The 18,247-nt window shown below is 37.9% G+C and overlaps 1 protein-coding gene across 6 annotated transcripts in view; it reads left to right on the top strand.

Moving 5' to 3' along the window:
* The window catches only part of DGKI (diacylglycerol kinase iota), a 210,213-nt gene that overhangs the window by 77,528 nt on the left and 114,438 nt on the right, over positions 1 to 18,247 (top strand). For all 6 annotated transcript variants that reach the window (XM_027680570.1, XM_027680573.1, XM_027680572.1 and 3 more), the window contains exons 3-6: positions 7,772 to 7,867; positions 10,189 to 10,263; positions 12,742 to 12,798; positions 13,996 to 14,061. In XM_027680570.1, coding sequence (XP_027536371.1) covers positions 7,772 to 7,867; positions 10,189 to 10,263; positions 12,742 to 12,798; positions 13,996 to 14,061 — 294 coding nt within the window. The remainder of the gene's footprint in view (positions 1 to 7,771; positions 7,868 to 10,188; positions 10,264 to 12,741; positions 12,799 to 13,995; positions 14,062 to 18,247) is intronic.

Genomic DNA, 18,247 nt, shown 5'->3' on the forward strand with positions numbered 1-18,247 from the left:
CCAAAGGTGTATGTGGTAGAGGGAAAAGATATTTCGATTAAGATGTGTTAGAGCCAGACAAGAAATCTTTGTATTTAGTCACTAGAAGGCAACATTGATCAGTGTGTGTTGGATCCCCATCTATTCCATCCTGCTCTTAAGTATTTCTGAGGATGATTCTCCAAGGACCCATGATGGGAGGTCTTTCCAAAGTCTAAACGATGTAAGCATAAATTGTCACTTGACTTAGCAGGGAGGAAACATTTTCTCCCGCAGTCTTCACGGTAATAACTGGAAAGAATTCCCTGGCCATTGCCCTCATTTTTGAGAACTCCCGGCAGGTGATTTGTCATTATCAGATGGTATTGTGAACAGGACACTGATTCAGAGAGTGGGGTTTCCATTCTCTGTCACTTACCTCGTGAGTGAGCTCAGATGAATTGTTTTGCCTCTCAGTACATCAGCCACTCTAGCTGTAAAACAGAGGTGATGATTCTCACGTCCCTTAAGACCTTTTAAAGAAAAAACAGTATTCTTTATTATTGTTGTTGCTACTATCTATCTTCCCTGAGGTTTCTTTTCTCTAACATAACTGCAAGTATCCAGTTTCATCACATTTGTTACACTTAATTCAAGTTAACTTGTAGTTTTACTGTATAGTTTAATGTTATAATTTCACACCAGGGTGATACAGAATATATTTTCTGGAATAGGTGATATTATAGCCAGAGGGGAGTGCAGAGTATGCCTTACCAAAAAGGAACCAACCTAAATGACTGTTCCTGTGATATGTTTATGCATATCCCCTTCTCCCACCCTTGCCCATTTTAGACATCACTCCCATGTGTTAATAATAAAGTAAGTAATTCTAGACCAGATTCTCAAGTAAGTACAGACTGAGCCACCTCATACAGTGCCTTTGTACCCTGAGGATCTAGATCTTTGTGTATTTTTCTACTGCCCTTTACTACAAAGGAATATTACCATAAGTTACCACACAAAGTCCTCCTCTAATTTCCTTTTAAGTACTGCCTTCTAGCTCTTGCTTTCTTTGGTGCCTACAAAAATATTGATAGCCACGAGGATACTAATGTGTTGAAGTTCCCACTAGCCAAAAATACTTTTTGTTTTGTTTTGTTTTTTTTGTTTGTTCATAGTGCATTTTTTCTGTTGATGTCCATTTCTTGTCTTCTCCCGTGACACGATGACTTAGAACCCTGGTTGTATCTCATAAGTGGCATTTGAAGATATGCAGCTTTCATTCTTGGAGGTCAATGAAAAAACTTGACTGATCCATGCTTTGTGTTCTGTGAATGCACAATCAGAGTTCTTTGGGTGCAAGTTGAATGTTTATTATAACCTTATACCATACATTATATGTATAAAAAGCAAAGCCAAAAATCTTATAGATCTTAACAAAACCAGAAAACTGTGTGTTGGAGTAGAAGTTGAAAAGTGGCATTTAGCAAGATGTGGAATCAGGCTTAGCTCAGGAGGGTTGTAGAAGGCACCACCCGATTCCACACAGATGGATTAAGGAAAGCCAGACCTCATCCGGGGTAGAATCTAACAGGAAGAGGAAGGACAACAGGAACGGTTTCTGTGGGCATATAAACTGTGGTAGGAACAATAGGAAAAATGTTGGATTGCTGCTGAATGGGGCAGGAAATGCGGTGAGGATGATCAGGTTAGGGAATACTCAGACTGAATATACAAAAGTCCATGGGACCTGATGAGATGCACACGAAAGTGCTGAGGGAGCTGGCTGATATCACTGCAAGGACAGTCTGCTGTCTTTGAAAGGTTATGATGGTCAGAGGAGGTTTCCGAGGACTTCAACAGAGCAAAAGTTAATTCTGCCTTTGAGAAGGTCAAGGAGGATCCAGGGAGCTCCATACTGATCAACCTTACCCTGATTCCTGTAAAGGTGATGGGGCAAATCCTTTTGGAAGTAATTTCCAAAAATAGTAAGAATAAGAAGTGATTGAGAGTAGTCAGCATTGACTTGTGGAGGGGACATCATGCCTGACCAACCTAACAGACCTCTATAATTAAATTACTGACTTGGTAGATGAGGGGAGAGCAATGGCTGTTATGTTGACTTCTGCAAGGTTTTTGACACTATCTTCCGTAACATCCTTGTGGAAAAACTGATGAGGTATTGGCTAGATAAATAGACAGTGAGGTGACCTATATCAGTGGGGTGACCTATATCAGTGAGGTATTTGTAATAAGTGAATGTGACTTTGCAATGAATCTCTTGCATTATATTCTGTGTCTTTTTGGCATTAATCAGTAGTTCTGTCCACTTACCTTCATGGACAGTAGGTGTTTGGAAGTGCCTAGTGATGTATCATACTGTGGATAATTAACGTGTGTGCTAATGCAGTAATACATGTTTTACATATGATGAAACAGTTCCCTCAATCTAGATAAATTTATTTATTTTCTCCATGACTGGTTTGGCTTCTGCATCATAAGTTCCTAAAAGCTATACTAACTTTTACACTGAAGGATACTTCCCTTCCATTAGAGTGTCTGCAAGACTAATTTTTATATTTGCGAACTGAGTATTCAGTTGAAAAGAGATGCACATTATCAGATCACTCATGAGAAAAGGAGATCCCTGGGATGTGGATATTCCATTAGTCACATAAAAACATGTAGAAGTGGTAAGAATTCTAGTTCCACGTAAGCAAGTGCAAGCTCCGTGCATACTTAAAAATTGCTGAATTTTTTTTGTGTGGATGACACACACTGTGTTCTGGATAAGTAGTTCTACTTTGCTGTTTATTTTTCATGAAGATTTGAGAATATTCTTTCCAGAGAGATCTAAACAGAAAAAAGGTCTGTCATATTTCAAAACAGTGGCCGTAGCTTTTTATTTTTCCAGTGGTATTAAGGACACAGCGATAATGCAGAAGGTGCCCTACCTGAAAATAAGTATATTTCCCGTTGCTGAAGGGAAGCTTGTTATCAGACAAAATAATGGTTCATAAGGTCATAGGGAATCATCATCTCAGTTGATAGCATCTGGACATTGCTCCTCCATGAAGACAAATGTTGTTATTCTGCTTCTGTATACAGATGATCTCTCAGATGATGGTTATGAGGATCTCAAAAGCTCACAAGAGAATACAGGGCGATTCATGCAGAGATGTTGGTGGGGGAAAGGAGAATGGCAGAAAAAGGAAGAGAATGTGGTAAACTAAGACCTAGAAACTGAACACCCCAAAATTCTGAAAGTTGCAGCCTACATATTTTCATGGTTTTTTGAAGGAACATTGTAGTACCCTAAGTCTGTGCTGTTTTATTTCATTCTATGTCCACGTATTACATTTGTAACTAAAAAATTGGTGACTTCTATATGAAAAATATTCCCAAATTAAAATTTGCTAAGGTGGAGTTAAAATTGAGAATATATATCAACAGAAAAACCTTTGAGAAATTGTTGCTGTTTGCAACATGAGTTATTACAAAGTCTGGAATTTCAGAGCTGAGGTTGAAACACAAATCAAACTTGATAGAAAGACATTTGGAGAAAAGACATCCAAACAAATTTGTTTCTGCTCAATAGCCACCTCATAAAGAAAAGGGCTAAAGCTAATAATTTTTGCTTACAAATATGTTTAATTAAGTTTAGATTGATGAGCACTACTTTTATGCTAATCATAAGTATCACCCAAATGCTTATTTCCAAGAAGATTCATCTCTCTTGCTGGAGTGTTAACAAAGGGAAAATTTTCTTAATGGCTTATTTTAGAAATCTGTCACATATTATTTTGCAGAATGTCAGTCAAGGCAGGAGTGGAGGAGAGCTCCATTCTTCCTGTTACAACTGGAGTTATGACTCTTTTGAACTAGAAGTTTGGGCTGGCTGGTTTATTTGTTTGTCTGAATAGCTATAGCTGCTTGACATGGCAAATTAAAACAGTCAGGTCTATCTGCAGTGGTTTTCGAACCATGCTGACTGCAGCCTGAAGAGCAGTAAGGTATGGGGATACTTGAGGGCTTTAGAAAAATGGTAACTCGTGTTCTGTCATTTAACTATGCTGGAGCACTTGAAGAAACCCAGTTGAATTAGTGAAATGTTCACAGCAAGTTATGAACACGTGCATGTAATTACACCGTTCCCAAACTCCTGGTCCTTGAATTCTTATTTCCACTTCACGGGGGATTGTGGGTGGGTGTTGTTTCATATGTTTGCTATACAGAAACTATTTTTGTTTGCTATTAAGGTGGTAACAGATCAGGAGCAATCAAATGGGAGGTCTCCATCTGGGGGAGCATATTGAGTTCATGTGTCCCCTGTGAGGCAGGCTGCATCTGCCAGGAAAGCACTGCTGTCTCCGCTTCAGTGAGCAGGGGCTCTTTTTCTTCCCAGGACACTGAGTTCACACACTTGTGAAGACTGGGAAGCCAGGCGAGGAAAGAGAGTTCCCACTTTTCTTTTTAACACCAAAATATTAGGCCGCAGTCATTTCTGTTTTATCCACAATGATGGATAAAATCCATTTCCACATAGCAAGTCAAAGCAAAACACGTCAGCCTGAAAGCATGATTTGACAGGTCAGCTAAGCTGCCCTAACACACAGCTGGTACCAAAAGCATCAGTTCCACTGAACTTGTCTTTAACCCACCCCTCCTTGTGTCAGATCCAGCAGTTATGTGGTCACAGGGTGAGTCATTTTGTCTAGCTGATTTGGTGGATAAGGTATCTATTTCTTTCCATCAGTTGAACTGATTCTGTGTGTAGCTTTACAGCCACCAGATTTGGCATGAGGAAAATGGCAAGAGCATGAGACTGAGGTTGTGGGTTCAGGGACAGAAAGAGAACGACTGCCTCTTTAGAAGCCATTAACTTCTAAAGCCAACATAGACACATCAAGTAAAAAATAAACCAAAGTGGCAAATTTTTTATGAAAAAAAACCCCTATGTATCAAAATATGCAAGTGATGACAGAGCCTTTACTGTGGTTTAGCTTTGTGTTAAACAGGAGCTCAAACTAGAGGTGATTCCAGGGACCTTTGTCAGCTTATGTGTTGGTAGATGGAGAAGAGTACCCTTTCGTCCATCATGTTGTGGAATACTGCCTGTAAATTTTGCAGCAGAAAATACTGTTTTGTTGAAGTCAAAGTGCTTCATAGAAATGTATTGATTTTTGTAAAAAATTTCTGTCAGAATTGAATGAAAAGTTTGGCTTAGAAAAGGTCAAAGCAGTTTCCTTTGACTATATCATCTTGATTTTCATATGTGGCAACAGAATGTCTCATTGTATAAATGACAGAGCCCTGTAAAATTTAAAACAGCGAAGTTCAAATAATTCCTTTTGATCTTATTGAGACAAATTAATAGACAGGAAAAGATTTTTGAGGGAAGGCATTTCATCTTGGGAAGTCTTAGGTTTTGCTCTGATTCGTGATAAAAGATTTTTCCAGTGTCAGTTTGCTGGAATTAAAATTGAGTTTTTACAGACAGTGCTGTGAAATTGTTTGTGGCAGTAGGTATCTGGAGGTATTCCCCTCATACCAGGTGAGATTATTTACATTTCTGTTACCTAGTAGTGTCAAAACTCTATCATAGCATGAACTACAAAGTTCATCCTTGTAGACTACTTCCTAATTTTATTTACATGGTGATGTAAAGTTAGACATGAAAACCTATGATACGGTCTGGAACAATAGAGAACATCCTCAATCAGTCTAAACTAGGTTATGGAAATAGGCCACTTCATCTTTAGAAATCCTGATGGCAAGTTATGTGGATGTTGTCCGAATGAAGGGGTGTTTAATCTATTTTTAATGTAATTTTTATTCCTTGTTTAAAATTATGTTCCAGGAGCTGTGTGCTTTTTCACTTAGCTTTCGGAGTTGATCTTTCCTAAACATCTTTTATAATCTACAGAATTTACCTCTGAGTTGTAACCTTTGCACTGTTCTGTCAGCAGAGAACATGCTCAGGTCAAGCACTCTTCGATGAGCTCATATCCTGCTGCTTTGGTCCTCTTGTCTCACTCCTCAAGAGCTAGAGAGGATGTTAATATGTTGGGCAATACTGTGGGCATAGTAATTTTATTAGTATGTGACTAGGCCTCCATGGTGTGCTGTAAATCCAAGATAGTTCTTGCCAGAGAAAATAGCTGTAATGCAAGGATAAACACGAGAGAAAGAGTTCACAATCTGAGTAATTTACCCTCTAAGAAAGGCTCGAAGAATTTTTTAAGCTAGTACAAGTTCTTAGAAGCTATTTTGCATTATAAAAGTCCCACCAAAACTATTGTGCTCTGATCTGTACAGTTTAGGAAACTCTCTGTCCCAGGGGGTCTACAGTTCAAGTGGATAGGCAGACAAAAGCGTGATAAGAAATGGAGGTATAGAACATTGTGCCACCAAATGGAGATTAATCAATCAGGGTGCAATGGCCGTAGATTGGGATCCCAGTCTCACTCTCACCTGGGCCCTTGTGCTGAGGGATAATACTGAGTCTGACACCAATGGGAACATTTCTGATGAAGTTACAAGACCTGTAGACAGATAGACCTCTCACTAGGAAAAAAAACAATGTTGGTCTTGGCCTCTTAGTTTATTTGAAGTGAACACCACAGTTGTGGTAGAACCATGTGCGGACTTGCGTAGGTCCTGGCTATTGTGGATGCATGCATACTCTAGAGAACAAAGGATTATGCCACTTCTGCTTTTCTCCATTACCTACGAAATCCGCATGGCAAGAGAAGTTTTCTCATTTTATCACTTTGAAACTGTCACTGGTATTTTAAATAAATTATTTTATCCAAGATGGCTATTTCAGAGCATCCTGCTGTCGGACGCCATCTGTTTGGTAAGCGTCATCATTTGTGACTTCTGCAGTGTGGGAACCAAATGTCAGACTGTCAAAGCATTTTCTATCATGCTCTAATTCTGGCTGAACAGAAATCCTATTTATTCACTTTGCTCAAGTAGTGTACAGTAGACTTTTAGGCTTTTTAGTCATGCCAGGATTACAGTCAAGTGAAAACCATGGTCTGTCTACAACCAAATTTCCTTAGAACAAGAATTTTTATAGAATTAAGGTACAAATTGGATCAAATGAGACTGTCAAGGCAAAGTTAGATATTACCCAATTGATCACTCCTAATTGTCAGTGTGCTCAGTTGAATGAATTATTATTTCACATATAAAGTCTGGTCTCTCCTGGTGGCTTAATGGTTTGTTGATGAATTCACAAACATAGTGTTGATCCAGCCATTTTAAAGAAAGCATTTTCCCGTGACTAAATTATCCTATCCTCCTAAAGCTATAGGCAGTACGTTATTTTTCACTCCTGGGCCCAGTTCTCAAATTTTTGGGCCTCTCCAGTTGAAAGTTCAGTACCTGTGTTTTTGTTTCATCTCTCTTGATTTTCTGTTTCTTTAAAATTCTGTGTATATCTCATGCTTACAAAATCTAAATTACCAGTTAAACTATGCAGCATGTGGGAAGAACATCGGTAAAGTTTCACTGAACAGTGCACAAAAATACTTTGGTTTCAATTGGTGACACATCATTTCATCATCAGCATCCTTTAAGCAGGGGTGGCCAGCCAGGCAATACTGTTATGTGCTATGGCTTTGTGTTGTAGAAAACCAAAACAACACCTAATGGTGTGGTGGTTGTTTTTCATTTGTTTTTTCTAGTTTATTTTAGTTTTCAAAATTCATGTTGCAGATCAGACTTTTTTTTTTTCCCCTCTCCCCCCCCTCTATACTCACATGGCTGAATTTCACAAAACAGATTAACAATCATCTTTTCTCAGGAAAATGCTGTGAATGGAGAGCATCTGTGGCTAGAGACAAATGTTTCTGGGGACCTCTGCTACCTGGGGGAGGAAAGCTGCCAAGTCAAATTCTCAGTGAGTTATTTTCAGATTACTTTTTCTCTTTCTGAGGTAACAAGCCTGACTTCAGACTGATGCAGTGCTCAGTTGCTTGGGAGCTTGAATTGTTTGCCTGTGTTCCAGAAGGAATACAAAAGGGGCAAAAGGCTGCTGTTAAAGACTTCATTGCTTGGGGAAAAAAACCCAAAACAATTTCGAGTGACCCAGATTATTTACACAGTGGGAGTGTATGTAATGAGCAGCTTTACTAACATGGTAAGAGAAAAGAAATTAGAATATCGAGATGTTTCAGAAATGTTCAAAGAAACTAGTCTATTTTACACAAACACATACACAAATATATCACTTATTGCAGTCTCTGAGAGTATAGTCTGATCAAATTTTTGTGATTTTAATCACTGCAAGGATTTGAACTGAATTTTCCAAACTCCTGAGTGCACTCCCCAGCAATGAGTGAACTCATATTCGAGCGTTTACCTTCTTCTATTCGAGAATATTCAAGATTAGCCTTCTCCTATTGAAACTTCTCTGCTGTGTATGAAAACGTTTCATTGGATTGATCTCAAACCCATGTGTGTCTCTGACTGGGAAGTCACTGTTACAATTCCAGTCTCCTCCAGGGGCACTTCCCTTAGTATTTCAGTTAAATTGCTTTACCAGAAGAGAAGAAAAAAACCAAACCTCCTTTATTTTGGTATTTAGGAAGCCACCATCTTTTTGCTTTTATTTAAAAAAATACACACTTCAGAGCATTTAATTCAAATCAAAGCCTTTTGATTCACTAACCACCCCGAGTTTTTGGGGCACTTTGATCCCAAATATCAGTGCTTTCTGTAGCACAAATTTAATATCCATCTCCTAAAACTTCTCAACTGAATTGGTTACTTTACGGCATATAACATTAAGGCCATACCAGAGAAGTCTATGCCTCCTTCAGAATTCCGAGGCGAATTCCCAACAAACTGCTGATTGTTGGTAATATTCAAGGGAAGAGTCACTGTGTGTTTGCCCATTGGTCCTGAGGCACTGGGATTTGGTGAAAGCTGGAGACAGGATTTGTTTGGTTGAGTGGACCTTTGGTATGATGGTTCTGATGTTCTTAATAGAAGTTTGCTTTTCTAAAACTGAGTAACTAGTTCCTCATGATTTAGCTCATTAAAAGTAGAGTGGAAATTTAGTAATATGTTGCATATGATTTGCAAAGTTGTGTCTTCTTGGTAAACACAGAGATAAAAAACATACTCGAAGTTATCAAGTCACAAAACATGTGAAAGCTCAGTCTGCTATGCAATGTCGTGGTTCTTCAGATGAAAGATTATAACACCTGTCCGCATACATGTGAATATGTACAGTTAGGGTGTATCCGGATAATTGTGAGAATCGGTAAAATTATTATAATTATTACATAATATGAACTGAAGCTGTGTTCTCTGTTCCTTCTTGAGCTTATTTAAATATGTTGAAAATTCTAAAGAAATAATTTATTAGAGATTTAAATGGAAATGAATAAATTGAATGCAAAAATCTGAAGAAATCTCAACTTACTGTGTGTTTATAAATCTTCTCTCCCTAAAGAACAAGTCTGTAAGTTAAATTTCTATGAAAATTAATTCCACCTGATTAATTAAATAGAGTTTGTGGAAGTAAAATAAGTCAATGTATTCTCTCTTCTGGATGCATTCTCTTGCCTTTGATATGCCTTGGCCCTGGGGAGTCAATGGAAATTATTTTAAAAGCCCTACTGAAATTAATAAAACTAACCAGCATAATTGAGAATTTTGTCCCTGCTGTAACATATCATAAGCATTTAAAAGCATTCTCTGAGAATTTTATCATTCTCTGCTAAATGACACAAGTACCCAAGTATTTTCCTGCAAGTCAGTGACTAGGCCTATCAAATTAATATTAATTATTAATAATTAAATATTATACGATAAGCATGAAGTGACCTACTCTTGTGAACTGATCGGAGTTCTGTGATTTGCGTGTGTAATTTTTCACCTCTTTTCACTGGCTCTGCTTGTCATCTTCATAGTGATGCTCTGCAGTGTTAACAAGCTGATCTGCTACCCAAAGGGAAACTTTTACTTCTAATTCACAAGCTGGAGTACTGTGATTGTGTTTTTCAGAAAGTTCAGTTTTTAACTGAAAGAGCTTCAGACCTTTTTATTTATTTATTTACTTTTCGGTACACAGCACAGTTGAGAGCACCAAGAGAGCAAAAAAAAAAGAGTATGTTGCATGAGGAGCGAAACATCTCTTGTTTCACAGCTAACTTTCTTTTCCCTCCTGGGAATACTGCACCTCCATGCACACATCTCCCTTTCCTCTTGCAGAAATCCGCTCTGCGGAGGAAGTGTGCTGCCTGCAAGATTGTGGTCCACAATGCGTGCATGGAGCAGTTAGAGAAGGTAAGACATTGCCATCTTCTGGAGCCTGCTGCACCAACACTCTTTTAATTATTTTTTTTCTGAGATTTCAGCCTGGAAAACACTGTATGCCAAATTAAGTTTTCATTGCTGTTTTAACAACACACTTGTTAAAAAAAGTTAACTTAAAATTCCAGCTTTTTTTTTTTTGAAGTGTATTTCTTTGAACCCCATGAACCATAACAAACCCCCAAGCAACAAAATCCAAAAGCAAACCAAGAACAAAAATTACAGAATGTTTTCACAGTTCTAATGTTTAAAAAATAAATTCCCTCTGCTTCTAGATTAAAAATTGAAGCTAGAAAATGGAGTATCCTGTCATGTACAAAATTGGCCTTTCAAAATTTCCCAACTAAAGCCAGAAGAATTTATTGTATGACAGCAATATTTATTATGAGCAATGCAGCATAAATTGCTACTGTGAACATTTTCCCCTGTATTTACTAGACTATACTGTTTTCTCTTCAAAACTTCAGAAATTAAGTTCTTGTCTGTTAAATGGAAAACATCAACCCTTTCCTTTATAGTGTCATTATTTCTGTTAGCGTCTCTCCTGCTTCTCATTTCCTTCAAGGATCCCTCATCACACCCAAGCACGTATAGAATATCTATCACTGACTTCAGTCTCCCCATCAGTGATTTGTCTTCATTATGACTAATTGGAAATGTGCTAAAGAAATCTCCCCCCACCACTTTCGTTCCTGGTGTGATATGTGTAAAGAAATATGTGTGGGAATTTCCCCATTGCTTTCATTAGAACTTCATTTTCACTCCTATATGTTTAGCTATGTTGTTCTTCATAAAAGAAACTGATGCATAACAAATTTATAGCAACAACTCTTTGGAAAGAGTTTTTTTTCCTTTCCAAGTGCTTGGACTCATGTTGACAAATGTCACAGTGATTGCCATAATACCAAGTTGGAGAGGTACCACTTCCACCCCCGATGCTTTTATCCACAGTGAAATTAGCATTAGCACATGCTTTCAGCACAAAATGTTACCAGTGAATTTTTCATGACTTCCCCCATCAGCAGCAGTGCTGACTCTCTATAGCCCAGTGAGCTGGTGGCATTGCCAGATGGAGCAAATGAGCACTTAGATAAAACCCTTTCTCTTGAGCTTGTTTATGACATTTTGGAGACCATGAAATCCATTTCTTGGCAGAGGGTTGTTATAAAGTCTGCATCCCTCTTAAACTCTGTGGAGTTTAAAGCTGGTAGATAAGTCTTCTTCTTGGCCCTTTCTGCAAAGATACAAGTTGTAAGCAAAATAAAATATAAATATAAGCTGGGTGTCTTTCCAACCTGCCATGACTGAGCAATGAAACGCCAGACTGCAATTTCAGGTGAAGAGCAGTGAAAGAAGAGTAATTAACAATGTCTTTCATTTCTTTTTCAGTAATAGGTGTTTTGTTTACTTCTTTTTTTGAAAGCTTTTGTTGTGTTTGTTTTTTTTTTTCTCCCTAGAGCTATTATTTTGAAGACCATTATTAAATGAGGGAAGAACTTATTTATCTGGGGACAGTTGTATTTAAATTTAGAGAAACTTGATCCTTCTACCTTCATAACAGAGGCATAGCTGTGCATTAATCTTAAATGTTTTATTCTTTGAAGGATAGTCAACTTAAGCTTGAATCTATTTCATATAGTACATCCTTACTTCATGTATCCCTTGGTTCCAAGGCCTCTCTCTTCTTCAGTATATTTTTTTCCTTTCTATGTCCTCCCCATTCTACTCTTACTTCTACTGATTTTCTTTTCTCAAAACTTTTTCTTTCTTTTCCATAGGACTTCTTTCTTTTTTAATAAATGCTTTTTTTTCTCTCCACCTTTCTAAAAATGTTTTCCATTCATGAAAGTTCCCATTATCCTCTTTGTCTTTCCCATCTGAAGCTGGCAATACCACTGCACGAGGCAGTACAATGCTCCCCAAATGGTTTGTGGTTGGGGAGGTGAATGAAAACATCCTGATCTAATGAAAACGTAGAAATTTATGGGAATTTACATGGTTCTATATCTGAATGATGATTTCTCTAGGATTTTGTTTAGGAAGACATAAAGATGGGATGTGCAAAAAAGGTCTTACAGAGTTAGATTTCTAGCACCTACTAACTTTTGAGGCCTCAGCTGAAGTCTGCATTTGTTTGCAAATGATCTTCAGAAAAACAAAACAGATGAAGCAACTTTCTTCTAGAGGGAGGAGGTGATTTAAATAGTTGAACTGAGCAGGCAGCAATAGTATTAGTGAAGATGAGGGCTGTGTAGAGGTCTAGGAAGGAGAATTAATATGGCATAAGAAGAGAGATTTTTTCTGACACCCAGGTTAGTTACTTTTTTTCACCTAGTGAAGCTAATATTTTAATAGATAATAAATATTTTGGAAGTCTAGCCTAGATAAAAATACTGGAGTAAATTGTGTCTCAGCTCACTTGAAGTTCTAACAGTTTTGTTTCAATGTCAGATTAATTTTCGCTGCAAACCGACTTTCCGAGAAGGAGGATCCAGATCTCCAAGAGAAGTAAGTAATGGATAAATGATGATCACTTTTCATTTTACATGTGTGCTGATCCACCTGGTATGGTGCTGCTAAAGTGCTTTTAGATTCAGGGGACTTTTACACATTGGTTCCCAGTGGAACATGTTCTCCTCTCCAGAATAAATGTGAAATGAATTCTAGCCGAAGGACTGCATTACTAACACAGACAGAAACCATTTCATCTTTTTGTTCTCTTCATTAATTCAGCTAGTCTGTATTTTTCCTTTTTTTTTTTTGGCAGCATTTTTTTCTTCCTGGCATTTTAAATTTTTTTTCTTTATTTCTCTCTCCTTTCTCTTGCTCTCCTGTTGTTGTTTTTTTTTTCCTTCTAGAAGTAACTCAGACATAAAATCAGACATTCAAAAACCTTGTGGTTTACATCCAGCCACTGTATGAATTCAGCTCCTTTGAAGGTTTTGAAGGTGTTTATAGTTATTACTAATATATTTTTAGATCTGTCTTACATAGTTAAAAGCCAGTGTTTCAAAAACACTTCTGAACTGTTGCAGCTGATTTGTTGGCTAGCTTGCTCTAGCAGAGGTAGCTCAATTCCCAGTCATGCTGGCAGTTCAGTGTTGGCTGGAACAACAGTGTGGTGCAGGCAGACCTCTTCTAGCCCTTGCCTGTGCAGAAACAGTGCCACAGCCCTGCCCACCCACCCATCTCCTGCTCACCTCTTGCTATTTACATCCAGGATGTAAATAGTCCAAACAGGGAGAAAAGACTGCTTCAAGGACTTCCTCACCTCTTTTCCTTCTTTTTCATTGCCTTATGATATTTCATGCATTATAGGACTGTATTTCCAAGCAGAATAGCAGGGGGCCCTGCTTTGTGGCTGAACACAGCAGTGTTTGGGCACTTCCGTACTCTGTGTTTAGGTGATAATTATCTCTGTGTCATGTAATGAACTTTCTTCTTATTGTGGAAGAATACTGAGAAAGTAGTTCTGGCCTCATTTCAACACGGATAAAGAAAACACCATCTTGTCCTTATTCCTCCTACAGTTTTGGTGGTTTTTGAGGTTTCCTGCAGTGACTGCTGCATTTTGCTCCAGGAATTACTACACTGGCTGAAGGGACTTTTCCTTTGGTGTCTGTAAACCGATTTCACGCAGATGGCACTGTTGATTGCAAGGTGCCAAGGTTTCCTATAACATATCTTTTTGTCCTTCTTTTGCAGAACTTTGTCCGACATCACTGGGTGCACAGGCGGAGGCAGGAGGGGAAATGCAAGCAGTGTGGAAAGGTAAGATTTGCAGCACAGCCCAAGTGCAACACAGAGCACTGTGGAATTCAGGGCAGCCAGTCACTGAATTTTTTTCCTATCACAAACACTCGGCCTCTTTTAATGGCTAATGACAAGCCTGAGATATTGAGCAATAACAGCCCTGATTCCCATGTGGGAAGAGAAAGGCAGCTGCATCTGCAGGAATGGGCACATCATGTGTCCTGGGAGGTTGTGCTGCTCTAGCTGCTGAAAATGAGGAGGAAGAAGGCTGTGGCTCCTTGAGCTTCTTTCTTTGTTAAACTAACCTGGTACTAATATGGTGTTCTTTCAGCACTGTCCTCTGTGACAAAATTGTGATGGCCTATTTTTTTAGGCTTCTGGAAAAAGAAAGCTGTTGCTTTATTTCTGCCCCAGCAGGCTCTAAGATTTGTGAGACTGTATCATGTTTCCTCTGCTGCATAGATCATAAAAGTTTATTTCTAAAAAGCTATAAAAAGGAGGAAGAAATATCTTAGCTACTGAAGACCATTCTTCTGAAATATTATGAGCCCCTGAAATATATTGAGAGAGGTTTAAAAATTAAATTAACACAGGGATTTAATTTCCTTTCTCTAGCACGATATTATACTTTTGCCTCCCTCTTACCAACTAGTAAGGAAGTCTGTGTCTCGTCTCCATAGCACAGCATTTAAGTCAGAAGAAAATTTGTATGTAGATTTGTATCTAGATATTCACATAGATTGTCAGCTGCAAGCTGCAATAAGACATGCAGTAAAAATATCTGTAGCATGGGAACAGTGCAGCAAGACAGTTTGCATACAGTATTCTTATTGTATGACTTTGCCTTCCTTCTCTGCTTTTTTGGCCTGGATCTCCCCTACAGGCATTAGGAGTTGATTTTGCAACGGGAGTACTTACTGGCTATCATACCAAAATCTATGCTGGGTATGTTCACATGGGTAACCTTGACTGATATAGAATCATATAATCATTAAGGCTGGAAGAGACCTTTAACATCCTCAAGTCCAACCATCAAATGGAGAATATGGAGAAGAAATCTGTTTTCCCTTTAAATAAGAAATATTCTGTTAAGTCTAACATGGGTATATTGTAATAGATTTGTTCTATGTCAAGAAACACAAAGAGTTAGAGGAAAATATAACAAAAAAAAATCCATTATACTTATTGGCCAAGTAGTCTCCTATTACAGAAAAATACTTGTCTTTCTTAGTGCTCTGCTATCACATTTCTTAAACCCCCGAGTAAGAATCACCTTTATTATTCTCTTGTCATGCAAGAAAACGGGAACTATCGTTGAAATAGAATGGCAGTAAATTTGAAGCAATAAAAGAAAGTATTATTCAGGGAATACCTAAGGATTCTGGTTGGTCTCATTGTTGTGTAATAGTCCTATGCCATGCCTGAAATGGGATAGTTAAGTATTTTAATGATCATTAATAATAGTTCAGATAAAGTTTTTAGGATACACCCACCTCATGCTTCAAATTATAAGCAAGTGGATAGGAATTAATGCACCCCAATATTCTTAGCTTTGTGGTTTTATATTTTGTGTGCCATGTGTGCCATGCCTGACACTTCCTGGTGTCTGACAGTGTTCCACCTTAGATCAGAAATGCAGTTTGGAAGAAATTTTCCTGATTATCCTCACTTATGATGGTTCACATATGGGGACAGTCTTGCAACAAATGAACTGAACTCCTTTTAGATTAAACTTAATTGAAAGTTTACTCTGCAGTTACTAACGGACATTCAGTCCACAGGACCAGACTGCAGCTAGCCCAAAATAAAATTATTTGAAAATCCTTGTGTATAGTGTTCTCAGTACCAACAGAGTCTGTGCTATCACTGTTACACATTACTTGCTAGTGTAGATACAGCTTATATGGGCTCGTCCAGGCTTTAGGTTTCTCCTCTTCTTCTTCCCAGGAGCGGTTTCACTGATTTACTGCTGAAGTACTATATGGAGAAATAAGCACCAGGGAAGGGGGCCTGAAAAGTGCAGTGTAACCAAACAATCTATTTCTGTCTTTCTGTCAACTTGCTGTGAAGGTTTTCTCTTTTTTGTTGTTGCTTTTTTTTGTTTTGAAACTGGAGACTGTAATAGAAGCATGAACAGATCTATTAAAACAAAGTCCCACTGAGCCCAGTATTCAACAATGGCTTAATATGAAAAAGAATACAATGGAGCAGGTGTTTAATGATGCAACCTCAAAACAGCCTCCTGAACTTTAAAAATTTCTGTCTTATGAATTTCCAGAAATGGTGCCTTTATAGTTACATTGTAGCCTATGATAATTTTCTTTCCTAGGATCTTGCCTAGTTGAACCTTGAGTTCCTATGAAGTTGTAGCATTTACAACATCCTTTAACAATAATTTCCTGAACTTAACTACACGCTACGAGAAGAACAACATTTTGGTTGTTTCAAACATGTCACAGTTTTCTTTCCTCATTGCTCCATAGCTGTTGTTTTGGAAGAGATGGTAAATAAATCCCCCCAAGCTATGTCCTCCACATCATTCATGATGCTAAAGAATTTATTTTTTTCTCTTGAAGACATGAAAAAAGATAGTTTTGTAGCTGTTAGCTGTTTATTACCTGGGATCATGAGAGAAATCTTTATATAATTTGACATAAGGATGTTCAGACCATGTGGCCAAGCATCCATTTCATAACTGAGTGCAGTAATAGAAACCTAAGGATGAATGCAAAGGAACCTTTTCTTTGTATATTTCCAGTTAGCAGTGGTTTAGGGATTTTCTGAGACTCAGAACACATCTTAGACCATCATGCTAAACAAACACTGTATTTCTTTAGCCGTCTGTGGTGTCCACAGTAGTGTGCCCTCTGTTATACATGCAGTGTGTCTGCAGTGTCTCTCAGTTACTGGTCCCTTTACAGGCTTGATCCAGAACTTCATGTTTTCCTACATCTAAAGGTAGAACTGAAATTTCTAGTACTTGAAAGGCAATTCCAGTTCTTTGTTATTTTAGCAGAGATCACCATCCAAGTGCTTCTGTTGTAATCTGTGTTTGAGTTGTAATAATACCTGGCTCTCCTACAGTAATGTTGCATTAGGACACCTCTAAGAGCACTAAAAAGAGAATAAATATTGTAGGAAAATACTTGCAAAAATATTATTACTAGCCCTAACACTAGTGTGAAAATAGTTTTTAATGATAAATACTTTTGAGAATATAACCAAAACATACCAGAACTAGTAATCCCTGTGTGCTCTTTTGTGTGCATGAATGTCTATGTTAATTTGGACCTTCAATTTGTCTAAATAATCTGGATCAATCACCAACATAAGCTGGTTTTGTGGCGATTCAGGTGCTCTTTTCCTATGAGTACATTTCTTCAGGTATGCACAACTGTTTAATACTGCAGGAGCAATGCACAATAGGGGATTTCATGTGTTGTAGAGGAACTGGTTGCTGGGGAATCAGGGCTAATCATGTACTGTTAGGCTGATGTTCTCACAAAGGTGAAATTCATTTTCTATCTCAAAACTTCCAACTTGATGCAGAAAACCTCCTTGCATGAACCAGGAACAAGATAACTGAAATTTAGTTTTCCTTCTCATGGAGAGAAGGCAGGAAAGATAATTTCTAGTAAAATATGGGGGGTTCCATCGTTTCAGTTTGATAGTTCTCATCAAATCTCACTGTGACAGTGCACTGTTTATTTTATCAGTTCCTTTATTTGTAAAGCTAGCTTTCAAATAAATGTTATCTTACCTGAAACATGTATCCTTAGGAAGTATTAGTGCACATTTGTAAAGCTATTTGAGGAAGGATAGTGGTGTTTTATTGCTACTTATCATGAATATGTTTTCATTGCTGAATCATTTTCTCTAATTACTCCCTAAAAGCCAAATGGCTTACTAAATAAATGGAAAAATGGTCCATCTAGAACCAGACAAGCTGCTTAGGCCATATGTTTAAAATATGCAACTGATGGGCTGTGGAATTAATGTACTGAATTTAGGTTTTTGTTAGTGGAGGTTTTGGAAGAGAAGAGTTTTCCCCCTGGTTATTACAATGCAGAACAAAACAAAACATTTCATGCTCCCGAGGGACTGAAATCTTTTTTTCTTTCAATGCCCTTTGGGACCAGAAAGGATGAGATTTGTGAGAAACACTATGAAGCACCGATGTAAGTGAATGAGAATAGAGCGTTTT

This window comes from Neopelma chrysocephalum, unplaced genomic scaffold (genome assembly GCF_003984885.1).
Source record: "Neopelma chrysocephalum unplaced genomic scaffold, ASM398488v2 Primary Assembly neopelma1_59, whole genome shotgun sequence".
Classification (NCBI taxonomy): domain Eukaryota; kingdom Metazoa; phylum Chordata; class Aves; order Passeriformes; family Pipridae; genus Neopelma; species Neopelma chrysocephalum.